Here is a 24698-nt window from a genome sequence, read left to right as displayed (position 1 = left end):
GCAAACCTGCAGGGTATAATAGAAGCCTATGGCCAGTGCAGCAAACCCGCAGGGTATAATAGAAGTCTATGGCTCAGTGCAGCAAACCTGCAGGGTATAATAGAAGCCTATGGCCAGTGCAGCAAACCCGCAGGGTATAATAGAAGTCTATGGCCAGTGCAGCAAACCTGCAGGGTATAATAGAAGTCTATGGCTCAGTCAGCAAATCCGCAGGGTATAATAGAAGCCTATGGCCAGTGCAGCAAACCCGCAGGGTATAATAGAAGTCTATGGCCAGTGCAGCAAACCTGCAAGGTATAATAGAAGTCTATGGCTCAGTCAGCAAACCCGCAGGGTATAATAGAAGCCTATGGCCAGTGCAGCAAACCCGCAGGGTATAATAGAAGTCTATGGCCAGTGCAGCAAACCTGCAAGGTATAATAGAAGTCTATGGCTCAGTCAGCAAACCCGCAGGGTATAATAGAAGCCTATGGCCAGTGCAGCAAACCTGCAGGGTATAATAGAAGTCTATGGCTCAGTCAGAAAACCCGCAGGGTATAATAGAAGTCTATCTCCTAGATTGTAAGCTCCAAGGAGCAGGGCCCTCCTATCCCTCTTGTATTGAACTGTATTGTTGCTGTATTGTCTCCCGTTATATTGTAAAGCGCTGAGCAAACTGTTGGCGCGATATAAATCCTGTATAATAATAATATGGCCAGTGCAGCAAACCCGCAGGGTATAATAGAAGTCTATGGCTCAGTGCAGCAAACCCGCAGGGTATAATAGAAGTCTATGGCCAGTGCAGCAAACCCGCAGGGTATAATAGAAGTCTACGGCTCAGTGCAGCAAACCCGCAGGGTATAATAGAAGTCTACGGCTCAGTGCAGCAAACCCGCAGGGTATAATAGAAGTCTATGGCCAGGGCAGCAAACCCGCAGGGTATAATAGAAGCCTATGGCCAGTGCAGCAAACCTGCAGGGTATAATAGAAGTCTATGGCCAGTGCAGCAAACCTGCAGGTGTATTAGAATGTGGGAACCATTTACATTCTGCTGTTGAACAGACCATTGAATATGCAGTACAGCAAGTATCTACTACACAGATGAATGCAATCTCTATGCACAAACTAAATCACATTCAACAGAACAAGAATGAAAGATGTGTCTTTAAATCTGTATATATTCAGCCCATATGTAGCAGGTCCTACAGCTGACTTTACAGAGAGGGAAGGTTTCTCCCTCCTACTTCTACAAGCAGTACACAGTGGAAAATGCATGTCATTGTTTTTTCTTTTTTTTTTTCCTGGTGTTCAGCATTAAACAATGCAGAACAGGATAGACCAATTCACGAGACATACCAACATAACACAAAACAGTAGCTTTTTTCCATCTCAAATATACAATGACTTCAAACAACATTATGTAATTCTGTTGCTCTGTTGCCCTGCCAGTTCTGCATGGCTGACAGTAGCTTGAAAAAAAGCTCTATGCCTTGCCAATACACTTAACAGAAGGCTGGAGGTTTTTAAATACTTATGAAAATAAAGTCTGTGTTGTAACAACGTTTCAGACCAACACAGGAAATCAAGGGTTAGACTTCCAAGCAAGCGTGGGAATGTTCGGAGCTTACTAAAGAGTCTGTGGGGGACTATGCAATATTAATGCACTGCTGATTAATATTTTATAAATGTGAGGTCTATTAAAAATACAACAGGAGGTACTTAAAAAATAAAATAAGTAAAATACACTACACAAGAACTCATTTACACTCCAAACCAAATAAACAGGTTGTGCCCTCTTGTTCTGCTGGTAGTAAAGAGAATTAAAGAGGAACAGAGCTCTGAACGTTGTGTCCAAATAAAGGAAAGCAAAGGGCAAAGGACTAGTCTCACCCGTACTGTTTATGATCAGCCTGCCGCTGATTGTTTCCCATTACTGACCTACCATACCTTGTTCTGCACTGTCTCGGTGTGGAGGCAGCAAGAATTGTACAGCAATCAAGCTTTATACCGAGTGATATCTGTTACCCAGTTACCACCATCAATATATATGGCCTGCAATATTCTCCATTGGCTCCTATAGGTGCACTTTCTATTGAAGAGTTTTTACTGGATATAGGTTCACTTTCTATTTGATACACAGGATAAAGGAGACTTGTAGAATTATTGGCCCACAGGCATGAAAGCAATACACATGCATACGTTTATAAAAAATAAAAACTGTGCATCTTCTGCATCTCATACATCTGTACAATTATGTTAACAGCAGATGTTGCAATATTTATTACTTTGCTGGTATAGTCATTATTGGCCCACTGTAATTCCTTTATTAAAGGGGAACTCCAACTGTAACATCCCCTGTCATTTTGTTCCCAGACTACTTCCTGATGCACGGTTTTCGGCCTCTTGATTGGCCGGTAGGAGGTTACATGATCATGAGCATGTTTACAGGAGGTAGTCATTTCAGCATAGCTGCAGTGTGGTGGGAATGCATGCTGAGCTGCACGTGCACAGCTCAATGTACTTTCAAAAGAAGGCTGCAAGCAGGCAGATAAATGCATTTCATTCTTAGCACATCTATTCTGCAATAAAGTGTCGCCCGGGGCCGTCTTTAAGGAGGGGCAAAAGGGGCAGCCATAGCCCAGTCATAGTTGTGGAGCCCCATACTTGCCAACTGTCCCAGTTTACATTCTCGTCCCTTAAAAGTCTTAATCTCATGCTGTGTCCCGATATCCCAACGTGAAGTGTTGTCACTTATGCTGCCCAGCCCTGCCCTGCCCTATTGCCAGGACTCACATGTAAATAACCAATGTTGATATGTAAATAGAGGCGGTCCAGCGACTTTGATATATAAATAGTGGGGTATTCTGTTCTGCAAAGGTAAGTGTAGTGTATGTGTGTGTCTGTGCAGGTGTGTGTGTGTAGGTGTGTGTGTGTGTGCGTGTGTGTGTGTGTGTGCGTGTGTGTAGGTGTGTGTGTGTGCGTGTGTGTAGGTGTGTGTGTGTGCGTGTGTGTAGGTGTGTGTGTGTGCGTGTGTGTAGGTGTGTGTGCGTAGGTGGGGGGAGGTTGGAGTGGAGAGGGTGGGGAAGGTTTAGGGTGCAGAGGTTAGCAGAAAAATTTAGGATACAAAAGGTGTACTGAGGGGGTAGATAGACGTGCATGTCACCTGTAGGGCAGCCCATTCATTTCAATGGGCTGCTGTATGTGTGCTAGAAATGCGGAAATATAGTCCCCAGTCCTTTTTCAAAATCACACCAAACCACAGCACCGTGAATTGGGGTGCATGTGGAAACACGCAAATCAGCAGATGTGTGAGGGTGTCATTAACAATTAACGGCACTGCTGCTAAAGGGCAGCACGTTTCTGTGGTGTCAGGAAAGGACTTTGCATGCGTTCCTGACATGCACAAATGTGAACACAGGCTAAATGCCTCAATTACATTGGTGGTCAGTGTATATCTTCTCATCACATTGAGGCATGGTGTAGAATCTTTTCATTCACACTAGTGGTCAGTGTGACTGGTCCTATTACGTTAGCGGTAAGTGTAAATCCCCTCTACATTGGTGACCACTGTGGAAACTCCTCTTTATATTTGCAGTTGGTAAAAAATCCTAACTTGCATTTGTGATCAGTGTCAAATCCTCCTTTACATTGGTAGTCCATATAAAAGCCACACTTATGTAGGTGGTCAGTCTAAATTCCCCCTTACATTGGTGGCCAGTGCAGAAATGTATTGGTTGTTGGTGTAAAATCCCCCATTACACTGGTTGCCAGAGTAAATTTTTTATTACATTGGTCGTCAGTGCAGAATTGCCCTTACACTGGTGGCCAGTGTAAATCCCCTCTTACATTGGTGGCCGATGTAGAAATGTCACCCCCTCATTGCCATTCAGCACTGTCATTGATCTCATCCACCCCAAGTACTGCCACTGAACCCATACCCCCAAGACTGCCACTGATCAGATCCCGCCACCACTCCCACTGATCCCATCAAACCCCCCCCAGCACTGCCACTGATCACACCCTCCCGCCAGCACTGCCACTCATTCCAGGAGTCCTGGAATCCCTAGGAATTTAATGTTTATTAGTGGGTACCCTCACCTTCCCAGTGTGCAGGCAGCGAGGAGATGATGTGCTATAACCTTCAGCAACCAATCAGTGAGCTGTAATGATGTGCTGTAACCTCTAGTAATCAATAGGTGGTAATGATGCACAGTAACCAATAGCAACCAATCAGTGAGCGGTAAGGATGTGTAGCAACCAATGGGTGAGCAGTAATGATGTGGGGTAACCTCTAGCAGCCAGTGAACGGTAATAATTTGCAGTAACCTCTAGCAACCAATCAGTGACCAGTCATGATGTGCAGTAACCTTTATCAACCAATCAGCAAGCAGAAATCATGTGTTGTAACCTCTGGCAACTAATTAGTGAGCCGGAATGTTTACTGTAACCTACCAACCAGTCAGTGAACTGTAATGATACGCTGTAACCTAAGGCAATCAATTGCAATTGCTGCCTGATCTACTAAATAAATTGATTTCTAGCTATTTATTGTATGTCTCTGAGCAGGTCGAGAGCAAAATTGCATGGGGGCGGGGGGCAAGAAAATATTTGCCCAGGGTCCAATCAATATAATAGGACGGCCCTGGTGTTGCCTATTAAAATTATTGTTAAATCTCCACTTTAAATTTGTTTGGTTCAGCAGGGACTGGACAAATTTCGATCCATCTATGGCTGTTCCTGTCTTAGAGGAGTCAACCTAGTGATCAATTTCTCTCAGATGGCACTATTGGGAAATTTAGGTTCGATTACTGCATGCAGCCAATCAGCTGCAGCTCTGATCAGTGTATTCTGGCAGCAGGAGTCCTGCTGTCAGAATCCAAAAGCGCAGCAGGCAGAATAACTTCATCCACCTTGAATGTGTGGATGGGGGAATCCATTCCACTGATCAGCCAGCTGGCTAATAAAAGAAAAGAAAACAAATCATCTATAGCCAGCATAACAAATGGTTAGGACATTAATGTCCATTGCTGAATATCAGGTTCTTACATTGCACTATTTTCCAACGATCTGTTCAGCAAAGACAGAGAGGGCACTGATAAGACATGAATTGGACACATCAAAAAGTCATTGTCAACCTTTAAATATTTTTATTAAAATAACAAACATGTTATACTGACCTGCTCTGTGCAATGATTTTACACAGACCAGCTCTGGTAATCCTCCTCCCAGGCCCCCTACTGGTGCTCTTGGCTCCTAACCTCTGCTGAGTGCCGCTTGCTATGGGAGCACTCATGTGTGCTCAATCCCGAGCCAGCTCTGTGTGTCCATTGACACACATAGCATGGCCCGGCCCCTCCCCTGCTGTTTCCTCACTTGCAGTGATTGACAGCAACGGAAACCAATGGCTCCGACTACTGTCAATAACAGCCAGTGAGGAAGGGGATAGCTGAGAGAGCTGCTGCTCTTGCTAGATTGAAAAAAAAAAAAAATCGGGCTCAGGTAAGTATGTGGGGGAGGTTTACAACCACTTTAAAGGGGTGGATATGGCCCCTGGAATGCTAACACTGAGAAAAAGGAATAAAAAAGGGGCTTTGTGTGTTTTATAAAGAAAACCTCTGAAACTTTGTGATTAACCTGATAGATTTTAAATGCAAGTATATCAGATAAATACATTAGTGAACTGTTTAAACCTGCCAAAATTCACAACAAATAAAAGAAACCTGAAATCGGTAGACATTTGAAGGCTGCCATTAACTTTGATAAACTGACCTAGGTCAAAAAGGCAGATTAGGAAAGCAGAATTCGGTCAGAACAGTAACTTAGAACGTACTAAAGCCATGGGGTCAGCAAGACAGCCAGGGAATTAGCATTTTCAGGAGGAGTCAGCAATGGCAGCCTGCACACTTCCTCACTACATTTTTCATGAACACTACTTCTAGAATGGAATGAAAAAGGCATATCTTCACACTACAGCATACGAACTCCAGGTAATGTGTACATTCAGTAGAAGTCCTTGGGGAATTAACAAGCCAAGTATTCCTCGCTCCTCAGGGTATTCAGTCATAAAGTCGTTTATCTGCTCCCAAGACACTGTTCTGCCACAAGTGCTGGGAAGTAACTATATCCCTTTGTTTATTTCTGTGGAGGGAAGCTGTGACCAAACCATTCTCCCAGGAATGGGGCTGTTTATTTAGACTTTTTTCCCCCTCTTATCTCCCTAGTCTTTTTCACAGGGTCAGCCCATGTGGTCTAGCCAGGTCACCCCAAGGTCTGACATACAGTAATATCCCAAGATCTGCATTAGGAAACTAAAACATAAACATGATGCTTGTCTGACATGGCAAGTCATGAAAGCACTCACCAAAGCCTCATTTCTGGAGCAACAGAGTTCAAAACATTCCCAGAGATCCTAGAAAGGAACTGGTAAATACAATTTAAAGAAGAAGTAGGGCCATTGGCTCTCAGCACTGATCGCATGCAGGATGGATACTGGTTTTCCAGCATGCCCATTCGACATAAGCCAGTTGTGAGATTAGCTTCTGTTGGACATAGAGCTGTACACACGGGCTGAAAGTTGACCAATTCCTACAGAACTGACAGTTTTCAGTGAATTTTTGGCCCATGGGTACTCAGCTTAAGAGAGGGTTATGAACCCGTCAGGTATTTTAGCCAGTCCATTGGGCAGATTTTCCTCCTCTTCTTGTCCTATAGCCATAATAGCTACCTACCAAAACAAGGGAATTCCTGGTTGTCGTGAGGGTCACCAGAAAGAAATGCTCCCATTGGAATATTTGCTCCCTCTTAATTTTTTGGGGACAACCAAACAAATTTGGATTTTTCTATCACCTACGATGTCGAGGGTAAACAGGACAAATAGAGAGGGTGAGGGGTGCTGACAGCAATAAAAACATGACAGGTGTTCTAACCCCTCTCCATTCTGTCCAAAACCTGAAAAAAACACAAAAGGTTTTGCCTTTCGTTATACTTTAAGGGCCCTCAACAACCTGTTCTGGTGTCCCCCAGTGGCAATCTTGGTGACTCCTCCTCTTCGGTGTCTGCCCTCATAGCAAGCCCCTTGTTATGCGTGCAGATATATGAGCTCCCTCCTGAGCAGGACTGTGTGCATCCACAAACACACAAAGCACAGTTTGGCCCTTCTCCCCGTCCTCTACTCACAGGATTTGACTGACAGAAACAGGAGCCTATGCCTTCTGCTGTCATCAGTGTAGTGAGAGCAGGGAGAGCGGAGAGAGAAGACCTGCAGCCGTACACATTGCTGGATGGATGTAGGACTTAGGTTACGTATTGGGGGGGGGGGGGGGGGGGCACAGCAAGTGGCAAAATGTTTTTTACTCTAATGCAGGGACTGCATAGTGTCACAAAACCGGCAACCATCAAGGCAGATCACTCTGTCAAAGGACTCTGTAATTTGCCCAAAAAAGCGCATTCAAAGGATAAGTTTGCCTTTGGAATATGTTACATGTTCCACCTGTTTTTAGGGTGGAACATGTAACATGTTCCCATAGTCAAAGCTGCGCCCCCCAACAGATAGTACAGGGAAATGTTTCCCCGTACTGTCAGATTTGAAAACAGTGCAGCCATGCAGGACTCTGCCCACACAGCCGCGTCACTCATTCACAGTGTTCTGTGAATGAGTGCCTACAGGTCACAACAGACTTAGTGGCTGTGTGCTTGTAGAATGAACTACCACGGTGCTGTGGAACGCCACGGTAGTACACTGAAGCTTCCTGTCAGTATATCCGCTTGCTCATACATCCAGTACGCCAAGCACATATTCTGACAGGTCTGCAGGAGTCCTGCATGGGACCACGATCTACTAATCGCTGTGCAATGCTTTCCAGGCTCATTTGGACAAAAATAATAAATGCACATTTTTTTACCTGCAAAACAAAATGTGAACTTTAAACCCAAAAGCAAAAATATTACTGCTTAGTAGGCATTACAGTTGATACCTGCATTAAGTTTTTTTAAGGCTTTTTTCCTTTAATCCTGAGAATGACACACTTTCTCTCCGTAAACTCTCCTCTCTGGGATGAAGGGGAGCCGCTTCAAACATGTCTGCCTTTGTCCATCTCCATTACATGGGGGTTGAGGAGATTAGTCAATTACAGAAGGATGACTGTCTAATGTCAACCCACAGGAATTGGGAAGAACACTGCATTTCTATAGCAAGATTAACAGCTATTTTCTGTACTTGCTGAAAAAAAACTAATGTAGCCACCACAGTTGAGGACCAGTAAGCTGCAATATTTTATATCTCTGTTCTAGTGTTTTACCATTTAAAGGACTCTGGATCCTCACAATAAGCCTTTTTAAATGAGCCAATTGCCAAGACTCCTAAAACATTTCAGCAACTTACAATCTAGCATACACAATAACAGGGTTCACTCACACTAGCCTGCATGGTAAAGCACTTACTAGTGTGAAGTCCGGCAGGGGGAAGTGCGATGCACGTTTCAGTGCATTTTAGGGTTTCTACTTTTTTTTAATAGTCATAGTGACAACTCATTCACATTTTCACAGAGCAGCACGGTCCCATCCACTGTGCTGTGGAAAGAGGAGGCATGTGTGCATTTTTCTGCACCACAAATCGTAGCAGTGTTGTTGTGGGAACAGGACACGTAAAAATCAATTGCTTTCTATGTGCCCTTGCAGTGACTGGTGTTTATCCAGTGCAGAAACATCACAGTCACCGCACATCCTGTGAACAATCTGAAAGGGCAAGTTCACACGATAGAAATGTAGTCCAGATATGTTCTGAATGAGTTTCTGCAAGAGCGTTTTTTGACATGTTCTGGTGCGTTTTTGATGCAATCCAGTGCGTTTTGTATGCATTCCAGTTTAATTTTTCCCCTCTCTTTTTCCATTTAAATAGGGACATGATCCAGTGCGTTTAGTGCATTTTTGATGCGTTTTACCATGTTCCAGTACGGTTCTGTTCAGAAAAAATGCAGCCTGTTCTACTTTTTTTTCTGCAACTGGAACACACCGAAACTACAAGCATTGGTGTGAACTATGACATTGACAACCATATAACCTACTTTCTGTGCATTTTAGATGCAGAAAAAAAAGCAATTGAAACGCATGTAGTGTAAGGGCCAGTTTACACTACAAAAATGCACTCTGTATACGTTTTTGCTTACAGTTCACACTACACGCAGTTCAGGTGCATTTTGCTATGTTCCAGTACAGTTCTGCAGCATGTTCTACTTTTTTTTCTGCACCGGAAACTGACTGCACTGGCAGGAACCAGGGCCAATGGAATACATGGAAAACACGGTGCATGCATTTTTGATGCAGAAAAAAAAAAGCACACTGAACTCCATCTAGTGTGAACTAGCCCTAAGGGCCGGTTCACATTATAGAAACGCAGTCCAGATGCGTGCCGTATGCGTTTCCACGTTTGCATTTTGGATGCATTCCAGTGCGTTTATGCATTTTTTACACGTTCCAGTGTGTTTTTTATGCATTCCAGTTAATTTTTTCTCTCGCTTTTTCTTCAAGTTATATAGGGACATGTGCGTTCCAATGTGTTTTTGATGTGTTCTGGTGTGTTTTTGATGCGTTTTACCACGTCCCAATACAATTGTGTGCAGAAAAAATGCAGCATGTTCTACTTTTTCTTTCTGCAACCGGAATGCACTGGAACTGCAAGCACTGATGTGAACTATGACACTGACAACCATATACCCTACTTTCTGTGCATTTTGGATGCAGAAAAAAAGCAACTGAAACGCATGTAGTGTGAACTGGCCCTAAAACATCTGCACAATTTAAATTGTCTATTCTGTTTATCTCTATTTTGCATGCAATAATTTAAGATATGTGAGGATTAAATTGACGGCGCTATATAAGTACCTGAAATAAATAAAATATACAGTACTCCAACATTTGACATCTGAATTAACTGTATTTCCACTACTGACCCCAACCTGCCCCATTAATCCAGCTCTCTGACAGTGATTATAGGCTCTCATGTAGTTTGTTATCTGGGGTACTACAGGCATGAGCAAAACATGTCATTTGTCTTTGAACCGTTTTGTCAGGCTAGACACTGATTTCCATTATGAATTACTATGACATGTCCTATTTTATTCCAACATAATACACAAGCCAAGTATGAAACAAACAAGGCAGCTTTCACAGTCACGTAATAAAAATCTGCCCACACATACAGACAGACATAACTGTAATAAAACCTCTTTTTTGTGTAGGAAAAAAAATGTCAACTATCCCACCCGCCAAATGCCAAAGTATATCATTACCGGATCTAAGCCTGTGGTAGGCATGTTATTCACTTTGTGATCTTTTATTACTTCTACACAACATGCTGGAACAAGTCTGTAATAAATAAATGGTTCGCTCCTTCAATTCATTTATTTTATTTCTTCACAATGCTTTATGTCTCTCTCTGAGGTGGTTTTTGGAAGTGTTATTATAAACTGTCATATAAAAAAAAGTTAGTACTTACTATGGAGGTAATCAGCCAGGTCTCCGCCATTGCAATACTAAAACATAGAACAGAAGATGTTAAAAGGCCTATAAATGTTTATGGAAACATATACATCTTGCTATGGGATGATTTTTAAATTGTACTTGAAGATTTGAAATCTAGCACTTTTCATTAATCCTTACAACTTTGTGATATATAACTTAATATTGCTATTGTCACGGTGTAGGATTTGGTCATTGTTGATTTCACTTTAAGTGTCTCCATGTCAAATTCATGCATTCACATTTTTTCTGTTTGAATCATTGTACACGCCATACTTCATATATATTTGAATTAAGTTGTTTTTATTCACATCTTTTTAATTGATTTTCACCATTTATTTTAAGTATATCACAGAACACACAGCGCTACACCATTTTCTTTATCACTAAAACAGATTTCCCACTTTGTAGTTTAAAAAGTTAATGAATGAAGCTTGACCCACCAACCCTAAGATGCCCAGCCAGCACTAGCTGACAAAACAGAAACAAAAAGTAGGACTCCCTCTTGGAGGAAGTAGTGATGTGGAGATCAGCTGGCAGAATCAGTGAGGTTGGGAAACCCATGAGTTTGACAGTCCTCCAAGTGTCTCGGTATGCCTGAGGACTTCAGGAAGAAACTTCTGAGTGCTAAAGTTGCCCATACATAGAAGGCTGATACACACACACCCATCAGGTTCTTCTGTCCACACAAATGAGGTGAATAGAGGACTTACTTTGGAGGACTTTATTTTGACTATATTGTTTTATTATAATTTGTGTACATGTGGGGTGAACTAGCGCTACATACTGGTCTTCTAATTACATTATATGCTGCCTGCATTTTGGGATAGCTGCTATTTCACTATATGTGCCGCATTTACCCCTGGTTCACATCTATGCGGCCATACGGCCCGCGTTTTGCACGTGCATGAGAGCCCATTCATTTGAATGTACTCCCGTACCCTGTGACATGCAGGGAAGAAGCCCCTGCACTTCTTCTGAAAATGCAGCCCGCACGGGAACCTCGGTTCCCAGTACGGTTACATTTTCCAGTGCGGGCGGCGTGCCATTAGAAATAATGGCACCCGCCCATGGGTCTGCATTCCTCTGTGCGGGTGGTGGATTTTCATGTGGATCCGCAGTCGTACCACCTGCACATATGTGAACCTAGCCTTAGCACAGGTTCATACTATCATTATACTGTGTATTGTAGCAGCTAATGAAAGGAGTTACAGAGATCAGAGGGGAGCTATGCATTAAAATGATCCCAGAATTTTCAGATGAAGGAGATTTTTTGGAGTGAAGATCGGCAGTGCAGGTGGTGGGTCAAGCAAGTAATAGATAGTACTATACTAAAACAGCTACCAATATGTATGAAAAGGGAACAGCGAGCAGACCTGTGCCAAGCCATTCCTCTACTACTGCAGGAATCGAAGCACTCAGCAATCTGTCCACAGCTCTGCGTGCCAGTCCTCAACACTAACTACTGTATATGCTGCACAAATAAACATTGTTTGTAATCCTATGTTTTTTTAAACCCTATGTATTTTTATGAAAGAGTTGTTTATGAAGAAAAAAAAAAACTCACCTCCATGACCAGATAAACTGAACTGGCCAATTCCTGGAAAGAAAAAACAAAGAGACAGATAAATAAAGAGCAATGAATGGCAGTAAATACTGGCAGTGTCAATCAACGGATAAGGGCAGACTGCACCTGCTCCTTGTATACAACATTGGTTCAACCATACAAAGAACGTTTCTTCTTACATTTAGAAGATCACACAAAGACTTGCATTATTAAGAGCCTCAGTGCAAATCAGATGCAAAACAAGGAGTGCAAATTTACACCTGTCAGTAACGTACCATATGATCATATAACCAAGTTAAATACAGGACAAACTGCACAACGTTTAAAGCAGAAGTATAGGCAAAACTATTTCTTTTTATTTTGGAAACAGCATGGGAGGGTAATAACCTGTCAGATTTTTTTTCTCTATCATGTTCCATTGTGGAGATTTCCCTTCACTTCCTGTCCCATAGCAAACAGGGAATGGAAGTTCCTGCAAAATTAGTGAATTTCTTAGGGACACCTAGATCGCCAGAACTAGTGCCCCCATTAGAAGATTTCCCCTCTATTACTTTTCTAAGGACAACTCTAAATTTGGGATTTTCTTTTACTTTCACATTCAATGATAATGGTAAAGAGGACAAAGAGAGAGGGTGAATCTCAACCGGGGGCACAGATAGAAATAAAAATCTGACAAGCGTTCTAATCCCTCTCCACGCTATCCAAAACTGAAAAAACAATAGCTTTTAGTTATACTTTAAGGCCTCATGCAAACTGGAAAGTTTTTCTGCTGGCAGCAGAAAAACGCTGAACGTGGAAAAACCTGTGTACACGTGGTACCGCGTTTAGTACTTAGACGTTTATTCATTTCATTGGCCAGAGTACGACTGCAGTTAGCGATTTTTGGCCAAAACATTCCTTTTCTGAATGCAATTCTTCTTCCATGTGCATAGACACTTAGGCTTTTATTGAATTGAGTTCAGGGGCTTTGGCAAAAGAAAAACAAAAAAACGGCAAAAGCTCTTGAATTCGCGTTCATGAGCAGCAGTGTGCATGAGGCCTAAATGTTTTTAGTCTCCAGACATTCATCAACAACATACAGTACAGTTTGCTAAATGTAGTTACACACGCTGCAATTTAAAGCATGTGATGTGGCTGCAGGATTATCGGAATATCTGTATTTACTGTACTTTATGACACTGAAGCAGTGAAATAACAGTGAATTCTGACAAAATGTTTGCTTATTACTGAACAGTGGGGGAATTCATCGAGGTGTTATAGAGACACCTCAGAACTGTAGACAGGCAGCACCAAATTTGTTGGAGCTTGCGTAACGATTCATGTACCTATCAGAAACTGGTACATGAATCTGTTGATGCCCAGAACTGGGGTTGGAGCGTCCACGTCAACTCAGGAATTTTTTCTTTAATGGGGTGGGGCCTAATGCACTGTCAATCAAAAGTGTGGTGGCCCGGATGGGGAACTAGTCTCTCAGTTCCCCAACAGACTTTGCCCACCCAGCGACCCATTAGGACCATTGCCACATTTGGGTCATTATTATTATTATAATACAGGATTTATATAGCGCCAACAGTTTGCTCAGCGCTTTACAATATAACGGGAGACAATACAGCAACAATACAGTTCAATACAAGAGGGATTTGAGGGCCCTGCTCCTTGGAACTTACAATCTAGGAGGGAGGGGCTAGTGGTACAAAAGGTAGTAACTGTGGGGGATGGACTGGTAGGAGGAGTAGAAGATTCCATTATTAGCTGAGGGTAGGATAGGCTTCCCTGAAGAGATAGGTTTTCAGAGATCGCCTAAAAGAGAGCAGAGTAGGCGATGGTCTGATAAATTGGGGTAGAGAGTTCCAGAGGATGGGGGAAGCTCTGGAAAAGTCCTGGAGACGAGCATGGGAGGAGGAAACAAGGGAGCTAGAGAGTAGGAGGTCTTTCGAGGAGCGGAGAGTACGGTTTGGGTGATATTTAGAGATCAGATCGGTGACGTAATTTTGGGCAGAGTTATAAATAGCTTTATACGTTATTGTTAGCATTTTGAATTTTATCCGTTGGGCAATGGGAAGCCAGTGGAGGGATTGGCAGAGAGGGATGGCAGATACAGAACGGTTAGTAAGGTGGATGAGTGGGTAATGGCATCACCACTATCCCCAGCTCTTTTGTTTCCATGTAGGCTACATTTAGACATGCTCCTAACCTGCCGCTCCTCTGAAAAGCTAATCACAAGATGTGAGGCCTCCTTCACCACCTGTTTTAACCCCTATTTTGCTGAATAAATGCACTGCAACCACGCGCATTGCACTCGCCTGCAGGGTGTTTGCGTTGCTCCCCTATTTGTTTGCATGGGTTGCCTTCCAGCTGATTGCACTATGATGAATTGTTTTTGCTGTGGCTGTGTAACGAAGCATCATGACTGCGGCATTTTAACACCCCTTTCGTTGCCATTGCATTGGGTCATGGAATATTCTGCCTAACAACTTAATGGGGCTGGGAATAGAGCCCTGTCCAGGAAGCCATCACATACATGACAGCTTCCCAGCTCACACATGCCCCACTCTTAAGTACTGGCGTACCTCCACACACAAGCTCAGAGCTAGTCCTAATTACCGCCAGTTTCTTAATCTGCAAACTGGAGGACATTCATTAAGAATCTGTCCATACCATGGTGGTAAAACTACCTGAATTTGTCTCCCATGTTGGTAATGTTACTGAAACTGACACAAAATGCTTGCCTCAATAAGGAGCAGATAGTCCTAAAGGAAACCACCAACAGAAAAAGCTCGTAAGAGCTTTACTGAACTCCACTATGGCGAGTCCAAACATTTGGTTGTCTAATGGCCCACTGTTGTTAATAGCCCACTGTCAAGGCCAAGTAAACCTATGTATGAGAGCTTCTGTAGAATAGCAACAGTAAAATTGTCTCAGTGGTTGTTAGGAGCAACATTCACATTCCCGCGGCGGTGTAATGCAGCAGGTATGTGACCATCAATAGTTTGTAACAAGATTTGACAACTGAGAAAACTTGGGCAGAACTGTTAAGAAACAAATCCTATTAGAGTGCAGACAGGAATATCAACAGATACAAAGACAACACCGCCTAAATTCTTTTGTTGGGTGTACTCCATCATACAGAATAGAGCCCTTGTTTAACAATCGTATTTTTCCAGCCAGTTACTTCTCATTAGATTTCCTGCTCTACAAACTCTACATGTACAGTCCAAAAGAATAAATATTGTCAGTGCCCCCTTATTCTTTATTTTACATCACATCTATTTTATGTACGTCATTATGGAGAAAAATACTAGGAATTTAAGTAATATACACATATTTATATTATTTAAAGTATGCCTGTGCCCAGATTAAGGATATTAAAGTATTTACATACGCTTTACTAGCAGTTAAACAGATTTAAAAAAAAAAAAGTCATCCCTGACCTCTTTAGCAGCAAGAAGTGTGAAGTATTTAATTTTCAAAGATCCACAAAGATCACCACAACAAGGACTGTGAGGTCAAGCTTTAGATGGCTGGCAGGCTGCCAAATTTCTCCTCTCATAGAAGTCAAAAAGGTAAAAGAAGTTGACTTCAGAGCCTCTGTTATGAACTGAAAAGTAATTTCTCCACAATGCCTATTGCTATTGAGATAATTGAGAGCTTTTTTTAAAATTTGTTCACACCAGCCACTGCACTGCAACACAGTGGCTGGTATACAGTGCTGTCCAGCTGAACAAGCACAGTGTTGATGCACGGATACTGCCATATCGCACTGTTCAATTTTTCTTTTTTTTTTTAATAATTTTTTTTTAAATAATACAGTAAAATTTCAAAGAGTTCCATCTGCTGACGTGTAGTAACCCACAGTGTACTGGAAAAAAGTACTGCATGCGGTACACACTGCCCACACACCACAATGCAGTGGTGTGAACTGGGCACACTGAAGACTGCCTTGTTTTGTAGTGGGACTGCGCTGGAATACTCGCCAAACGCAGCCCTACTGCACTTGGTGCTTTTACAGCGAACAGAAATCAAGCCCTACTAAACTCTACATGAAAAGGCATCTCAGCTTCAGTGCAATATCATTTTCAATTATTTACAGCCCTTTTCTAGCATAATAATAGTTAAAGCATAATATTCATGTGCAAATACACATGTGCACAAGGTTGAACTTCAGCTACGTCCCCTGAACCAAAAATGCACCTATGATGCAATCGGGAGTCTTCGCTGCTTTGTTACCATATGAGCCAAGTTGTCAACAGCATAATGTAAGGGAGGGACAGGACACAGATACAAAGTACGGAATGTCAGCTACTGGAAGGCATATTACCTGTTCTCCCATTACACAGGAACAGGTAAGCTGGTAACTGGATACATATTGTGATTTTATCAGCTATTTTCACTGAAAATCCATTCTGTGATTTTTTAAATTAAACCAGAGTTCTGCTTTAAAGATAATATACTGTATCCTTAATCAGTTTAGTATGTAAATTGCAGCCATGACAACAGAAAACTGTAACAAAATATATATTAAATTATCAAATGTATCAAAGAAGAGATAAGCTGGGTAGATAGTGACTGTATTCCCATTGTGCTTATTAACAAGAGGTCAGCGGTGACAACAGGCACAGGGCACATTCATCCAGGCTCCCTCTGCTATTCTGCCTGGTAACAGGGGAGATGGGGACTCCTCCTACTCTCCAGCTGATCTGCAGCCAGCTGCCTTGTGCAGATAAGAGGGCCACTGCAGGCCATCTGCTTATGTAAGGAACATGCAGGCCAGCTTTTCTGCCATTTAAATAGGAACAAAAGAGAAGGGCGTTATTAGGACAAGTGTGGTCTGTCATATTTCTCCATCTCATTTCCCTGTCAATGTGCTAAAAACAGACGGACACAAGTACCTGCCAAGGGCATTTTGGCTGAAAACGAAACGACAAAACTCTAGAGCTGCTTATTTTGTCTGATTTTCGTGTTCTATCACAGTTACAAACATTGTGATGAAAGGGCTTGTGCATCAGACAAGACTATTCTGCATGCAAGTTTACTTAATAAAGGCAAAGAGGGAAACGTGTAATAAGGGGCAACAAATCAGAATTCATCTTTTACTGTTTGGACTTCAGTAAGTCAAAATCTGATTGGCTGGTATAGAACATTACAGATCACCATTGCTCTCTGAAAGCCCCTCCACACTATATTGTGGTGCAGTCCAGTCGTATTTTATTGTATATTCTGGCACATAGCATTACCACAGCTCAATCTTTCTGAATAAGCCCCAAACGCAGAAAAAAAAAATCATTTTCTTAATTTTCTATTCAATGCAGTGTACTGTAGCATGAGGTGTAGAGGAGATATTTTAAAATGAATGGTAACAAACATACATAATGCATTGCAGTGTGCTATGATCAAGTACATGTTACCACAGTCCACTAAAGTTAAAAAGCTACAGGTGAACAGAACATGGTTCTATAAGTCCCAGGTTGTCTTTTCAGAAGAAGGTGAGCACCTATTGGCTGTGCAGATGTGATACCCACCTATCGGCACCTTACCCACTCCAATCCCCCCACTCCCCGGGGACATATCGGATTTTACCCTTCAGTGGTTCCCTCATCCCCATCACCACAATTGTCCCATTAAGCCCTTGCTAATCCTCTTGGATTCCTTACCCCCCCCCCATCTTTGTTTTTACTTTTCTTTTTTAACACCATCTTGGTCAAACCCTTATCCTCCATGTATAGATCTCAACCCTCTGGAAGACCTCCCACTCTTCCCGTTTTATCTATGAAAAATGCAGCGCTCTAAAGTAATCAAACTTTAGAGACATAATTCCCAGGATTGTACATCATAGACAAACTGGTTCAAATAAACTACAAAAACTCATGGCTTATACTGAAGTAAATCCCGGTTCCCATTCTGACACTGATGTAAATCCCGCTTCCCATTCTCACACTGACGTAAATCCCGGCTCCCATTCTCGCACTGACGTAAATCCCGGTTCCCATTCTCACACTGACGTAAATCCCGGTTCCCATTCTCAAACTGACATAAATCCCGGTTCCCATTCTCAAACTGACGTAAATCCCGGTTCCCATTCTCACACTGACGTAAATCCCGGTTCCCATTCTCAAACTGACGTAAATCCTGGTTCCCATTCTCAAACTGACGTAAATCCTGGTTCCCATTCTCAAACTGACGTAAATCCTGGTTCCCATTCTCACACTGATGTAAATCCTGGTTCCCATTCTCACACTGACGTAAATCCTGCTTCCCATTCTCACACTGACGTAAATCCTGCTTCCAATTCTCACACTGACGTAAATCCTGCTTCCAATTCTCACACTGACGTAAATCCTGCTTCCCATTCTCAAACTGACGTAAATCCTGCTTCCAATTCTCACACTGACGTAAATCCTGCTTCCCATTCTCAAACTGACGTAAATCCTGCTTCCCATTCTCAAACTGACGTAAATCCTGGTTCCCATTCTCACACTGATGTAAATCCTGGTTCCCATTCTCACACTGACGTAAATCCTGGTTCCCATTCTCACACTGACGTAAATCCTGGTTCCCATTCTCACACTGACGTAAATCCTGCTTCCAATTCTCACACTGACGTAAATCCTGCTTCCCATTCTCAAACTGACGTAAATCCTGGTTCCCATTCTCAAACTGACGTAAATCCTGGTTCCCATTCTCACACTGACGTAAATCCTGGTTCCCATTCTCACACTGACGTAAATCCTGCTTCCAATTCTCACACTGACGTAAATCCTGCTTCCCATTCTCACACTGACGTAAATCCTGGTTCCCATTCTCACACTGACGTAAATCCTGGTTCCCATTCTCACACTGACGTAAATCCTGGTTCCCATTCTCACACTGACGTAAATCCTGGTTCCCATTCTCACACTGACGTAAATCCTGGTTCCCATTCTCACACTGACGTAAATCCTGCTTCCCATTCTCACACTGACGTAAATCCTGGTTCCCATTCTCACACTGACGTAAATCCTGGTTCCCATTCTCACACTGACGTAAATCCTGGTTCCCATTCTCACACTGACGTAAATCCTGGTTCCCATTCTCACACTGACGTAAATCCTGGTTCCCATTCTCACACTGACGTAAATCCTGCTTCCAATTCTCACACTGACGTAAATCCTGCTTCCAATTCTCACACTGACGTAAATCCTGCTTCCCATTCTCACACTGACGTAAATCCTGGTTCCCATTCTCACACTGACGTAAATCCTGCTTCCAATTCTCACACTGACGTAAATCCTGCTTCCCATTCTCAAACTGACGTAAATCCTGGTTCCCATTCTCAAACTGACGTAAATCCTGGTTCCCATTCTCACACTGATGTAAATCCTGGTTCCCATTCTCACATTGGTAACATACAACAAAGTTTCAACAAACAAAAAAAAAAACTCTTGATTTTTGCATGAATTGCCTTATAACTGATGCTCAACCTGTGACTGTACGCTCGTTGATAAATAATTTAATTTGACATTTTCATCAAGCCGCCTCGTTGCATACTGTCAGGACAATTGGTTGGATGTTTCCAGATTTTTCAGATGATCACATATTTTCCTGCACTGCATGGACATACATGCTCTCCTGATACATTTTCTTATATAAAAATAAAAAGGCTTTGAAGTGATCAGATTATGACCAAATATTGGTTTGCCCGTTTCCTTTAGATATACTTGAATTTATCCACTGACAAACTTTTTTCTTTCCATTCTGAAAGGGATGGTTAAAGGCCAACTTTGGTTATATGATGTTCAGGTTGCAAGTTTTATCTTCTGTTTACATCCTCCTTCTTACTGGTGGTGACGGCAACATTTCCAGTGGTAGGGTCCTCTTATATCAGTCTCAGAGGTATGAGGGCAGTGAAGGGACTGGTCTCCAAAGAGATAATGAGTGAGGGAAAATCCCAGGTCCCGTCAACTATGCTTGCAGAGATAATTGTATGAGACTCTAGAACATTGGATGGTTAGGCCAGTGTTTCTCAACCTTTTTTCAACCAAGGCACCCTTTAAAATTATGGACAGTGCTGAGGCACCCTTTAAAATAATGGACAGTGCCCAGGCACCATTTAAAATTATGGACAGTGCCCAGGCACCATTTAAAATTATGGACAGTGCCCAGGCACCATTTAAAATTATGGACAGTGCCCAAGCACCCTTTAAAATTATGGACAGTCTTGAGGCACCCAATTCTAAAATAGAGTGCATTAAGACTGTCCATAATTTTAAAAAAGGGCACCCCATTTTAAAATGTGAAAAATAATTCTAATAGTTTTATATAACGCAGCAACACCCACACATGTAGGGCACCCAACATTAGAGTTGATTTATTCCTCCAAAGCAAATACACTTTTGCACGCTGGTACTGACTAGTATTTCAATGTTTCTCTTCTCCCTCAGTTTTTATCAATCATTGAGCTAATGTGAACCCAACACTGATGGAGAGGGACGGGGAGGGTCAAACTAGGATGGTGTTCAGGCAGCTGACATCTTCCTTTGCAACTGAGGATGTCATTGGTTGTCAGGACGCCGGTGGCTAGAAGGTCATAATAGTGCACAATAAAAACCCGAGGCATTGTTGGTTTTGGGCAGTTTTTAGACATTTGCCAAGGCACCCCTGAAGAAACCTCAAGGCACCCCTGAAGAAACCTCAAGGCACCCTGGTTGAGAAAGGCTGGGTTAGAATTATGATTTTGAAAACACCACTGCTGAACAATAATGAATGCAAACTGTACAATTACATTCTTTAGGTTTGCCCAGACTTGGGCTTTCAAGCGATCACTATCATGATTTTTTTTTTTGCCATTTGTGACTCCTTGAAGACTTCCGTTACTTGCAGTACTATGCATACAACAGGAAGTTCCAATGTGAGTAAAATCCCTTCTTAGACAATTCATCAGAAAAAGTGTCTCCACCGGAAGATTATCTATTCATTCCTGTTTCAGTGACAACTTAAAAAATTTGGATTTTCTCCAACTTTCAGTCCCGGTGACAGGAGTCACAAAGGGTGAATCTTCCCAGCAGAGGTTCTAACCCTTCACTACCTTTTCTTTTCACAAATAAAAATGGCTTTAGATACACTTTAAGGATATTGCAAAAAATGTGAGCTCAAACTACTTACTGAGTTGTGTAGGGGGACACGTGTTACCATATTAAGCGTTCAAAGATAATCCTGTTCCTCTGAGATAGGGGATATGTACCACAAACCATTTAGCCTCCTCTCAGTAAGCAGAATGAAGCCAATTAATTATTAGAGCTAAGCACAGACAGGAGACTGAGGTGATTATAGTCCTGACAGTGCCACCTGTGACCTCACATTACCTATATCCTAAGCAGGACATCTGCTGGGCTTTATTAGCTCCACGGGAGTGACACAACACATCTATTCAGGCTACTCCATATCAGACAATGACAATGTGTGAATAGAGGATGACCATTTGGTCAGTGAAATAATTGTGTCAGGATCCTGGATCACAATCTGGTATCATCTATCATACAGTTCAATAGCCATTCTTGCATCAATACAGTTAAAGCTTTAGCATGTGAAACATGAAGGAGTCCCTGAAAATGTTGGCAAAATGTATATTTTATAAACCATGTTGCTCAAGAAATTAAACTCAAAATTTTAAAACCTACTGACAGGAAGGATTTTCATAACATAAATGCTTCTCATTGCCTGTCAGTGGTAATTATTATTATAATACAGTATTTATATAGTGCCAATAGTTTGCTCAGCGCTGTACATTACAATGGGAGACAATACAAGAGACAGTACAATCACAATACACAAGGGGTTTGAGGGCCCTGCTCCTTGGAGCTTACAATCTAGGAGATGTACATTGAGCTAAGCATGTGGGGCTCAGAGCACCGCTATTGCGTGTTTGCTTACGCAGGAGTCATCGCAACCCAGCCATTCAAGTGGCTGAACAGAGCAAACCTAGATGGAACACCGGGTGAAGATGGAAGCATCCGGGACTAGCTGGAGTGTAGAGACTGCTGCTCTTGAGGGATCGTTTGTTGGGTAAGACTGCTATAATGTGCGAATATGCACTGCATACTAGCACATAATGGCATAAACCTCCTGGGGGCCGCTTAAAAAAAAAAAAAAAAATAGTTGAGCGCAATTCCACTTTAATGGCGCTAAGATGTTGTTTGCAAGGGTGGCCAGGGAGTAGTAATAATAGGCCATTGAGCCACAATTGTGCCACCCACCAACAACTTAACATGGTCAACAGCAATGTTAGCTCTCACAGTCGTGGTTATGTTGCAGCAAAAATTATACTATAGGTTGCTATCAACAGGCAGTACCAGTGCCAAATGTAGTCTATTCAGGTGAATGTGGCTGTGCAGCAACTACATACAATGCACATGGTTGTGGTGCTGCAGCCTTCAGGAATTTAAAACACGTGGTGAACAAATGACATATCATCTCAGAGCCACCCGTCAAATGTCTCCACTGTAGATTCAGTGAGGTGGCAATGACAGCTGCAAATGTAAGAGCTCGTTCACACGTGACTTTATTTCTAACTCTGGCCAAACACCCCTATAGTGTTTGACAGGCGTTAGGGAAGCATTTTTAACGCTCCTCAAATGCACCATGTGTGGTTTTGAGGTGTTTGCCAAGGCGTTAAAACTGCACCACAAATGCCTATAATGAATTTAAATGGTATTAAAGCTCTGTAAACGCCTTGCAACCGCATAGCAACCTACCAGGCGTTTGAGGAGCGGCACCATAGACTGGAATGGGAGGCTTCAACTCCTCCTGACTTGACATGAGGCGTCAGTTTTGCTGCGATGCTAATGCTTCAGTGTGAACATCACTGTGTGCTGCCATGTGCAGAATTTTCATAGGCATTTGAGATGTGTTAAAAACGCTTCCCAAAAGCCTGCTGACAAAGCTAGTGTGAACGTAGCCGAACAGTTAAATTTTCATGACAAGCGTTCGGGATGTACCCATTTCTTCTTGGTCCAAGCTGTACTAGTACACAAAAGGTTGGGCAAAATGTTAAGAAATCTGAAAATTGCCTTAAGCATTACAGGCATTAGAAAGCCATTATTTGTAAAACAACAGCCCACAGTGAATACACACACACAAAATGTGCTTCACTGCAGCACCCATTGTACTCAGCAGAAGGGTTGGTTCACACCAGAAATTGCACAGGAATGCGATTTGAGTGTGGTGGATTTTTTTTTAGCCCATTCATTTGAATGGGCTGTGAAGCTGCATTGCACCAAAACTAGAGCATGCACACTGCAACCGGATAGCATGGTACTTGTGTACCATGCAATCTGGTGCAGGCAAATGCGCTGCATTTTTGACCTGCATTGGGGGTGTCATTAGCATTGCACTGACACCTGCTCCAGATCAGAAGTGCAGTGCATTTTGAAAGTGGTGCGAGAAACACTTACGTAAAGTGGGTTTCCCGCACTGCTTTCTGGTGTGAACGGGTCCCTAAAGGTGAATGGAGGCTGTTATGTTCATACGTCTGTTAAATGGGCGGCAGATATAGGACCCACACCAGCCACAAAAGCATTGGTTGTATTCTCACAAGGCTTCCTGCGTGATTTTTTACTGGAGACAGCAGCACACACACACAAATAATACTTCTTTGTGATTTTCGAAAATCCTAATACCTGCTATTTTTTACCAAATTATTTATGAACTCTAAAATTACTATGTCATATGTATATGGGGCATGCCCTGCTCACATCTGACTACTGTAGAAAATACTTTGTGTAAGGCACTGCTAGACTGGCATGCAGCTACCGTTTGCTAATACCAAAGAAATAATGTTACTAAAGCTGGTCAAACACTTGTAGAATATGGTGTTAAAAATATTAATTTTAAGAACGTTAGTTTGATTTTGAAATCATTAGAGGTCAACTCGACATTCCTTTGTGACTGTATGAAGGAGGAAACTCGAAAAAGCAGGGCGGAAAATTTTTCTTGAATAAATTCTAACAGAGTAAGTGTAGATATTGAATGTACTGATGACAATGCTCATACCAGAAAAAAAAAAAAAATCACAGATTTTAGATTTGGCAAAACTTGGCTATGTCACATTGTAGCGGCTGTACTTGCCCTTGCGTCCATCACAGTTTAATACTTTTTAATTGAAGACTTGAAATGAATGATGAAAAAGGGAAAGCCTATTAGTGTCACTCAAGCAGTCTACCCTAATCCTCAAAATATGTTGCTGCTTCTACAAGTCTAGGCCTTGAATACATACTTTGCAGAGATATTTCTAGGTTTCAAAGATTTGTTTCCAAAATGTATTCGATTTTTAGACCTCACCAATGACAATTTAAAGAGAAAATGTGAACAGGACATGGAACCTGTGTTCCGTAAAAGGCAGGCATAGGGCAAATGAATAGTCACCAGTATTACCTATGGGTTTTCCTATAGCTGACCTTTTCTCCATCACTAACTTGCCATGCCTTGTTCTGCACTGTCTCTCTGGGGAGGCAGCCTTCCTGGTAGAGTCAAGGCTTTGCATCTATGACTGGTAGTCAGAGGATAGGTGGAGGAATAAAAAAAAAAAAAAAAAAACAAGCACAGAAACATCATTGTGTGCCTCTTTTTTATTCAACATTTGCTAAAGGAGTTCATTTTCCTAAAT

At 42.2% G+C, this 24698-nt stretch overlaps 1 protein-coding gene across 6 annotated transcripts in view; it reads right to left on the bottom strand.

The window, feature by feature from the left end:
- The window catches only part of ULK1 (unc-51 like autophagy activating kinase 1), a 130850-nt gene that overhangs the window by 73544 nt on the left and 32608 nt on the right, over positions 1-24698 (bottom strand). For all 6 annotated transcript variants that reach the window (XM_089686140.1, XM_089686141.1, XM_089686144.1 and 3 more), the window contains exons 4-5: positions 12062-12094; positions 10472-10508 (exon numbers count right to left, since the gene is read on the bottom strand). In XM_089686140.1, coding sequence (XP_089542266.1) covers positions 10472-10508; positions 12062-12094 — 70 coding nt within the window. The remainder of the gene's footprint in view (positions 1-10471; positions 10509-12061; positions 12095-24698) is intronic.

The sequence above is a fragment of the Staurois parvus genome, unplaced genomic scaffold (genome assembly GCF_062004578.1).
Source record: "Staurois parvus isolate SC_StPar_1 unplaced genomic scaffold, SC_StPar_1.0 ptg000392l, whole genome shotgun sequence".
Lineage (NCBI taxonomy): Eukaryota > Metazoa > Chordata > Amphibia > Anura > Ranidae > Staurois > Staurois parvus.
This window is presented reverse-complemented; position numbering and strand designations above follow the sequence as displayed.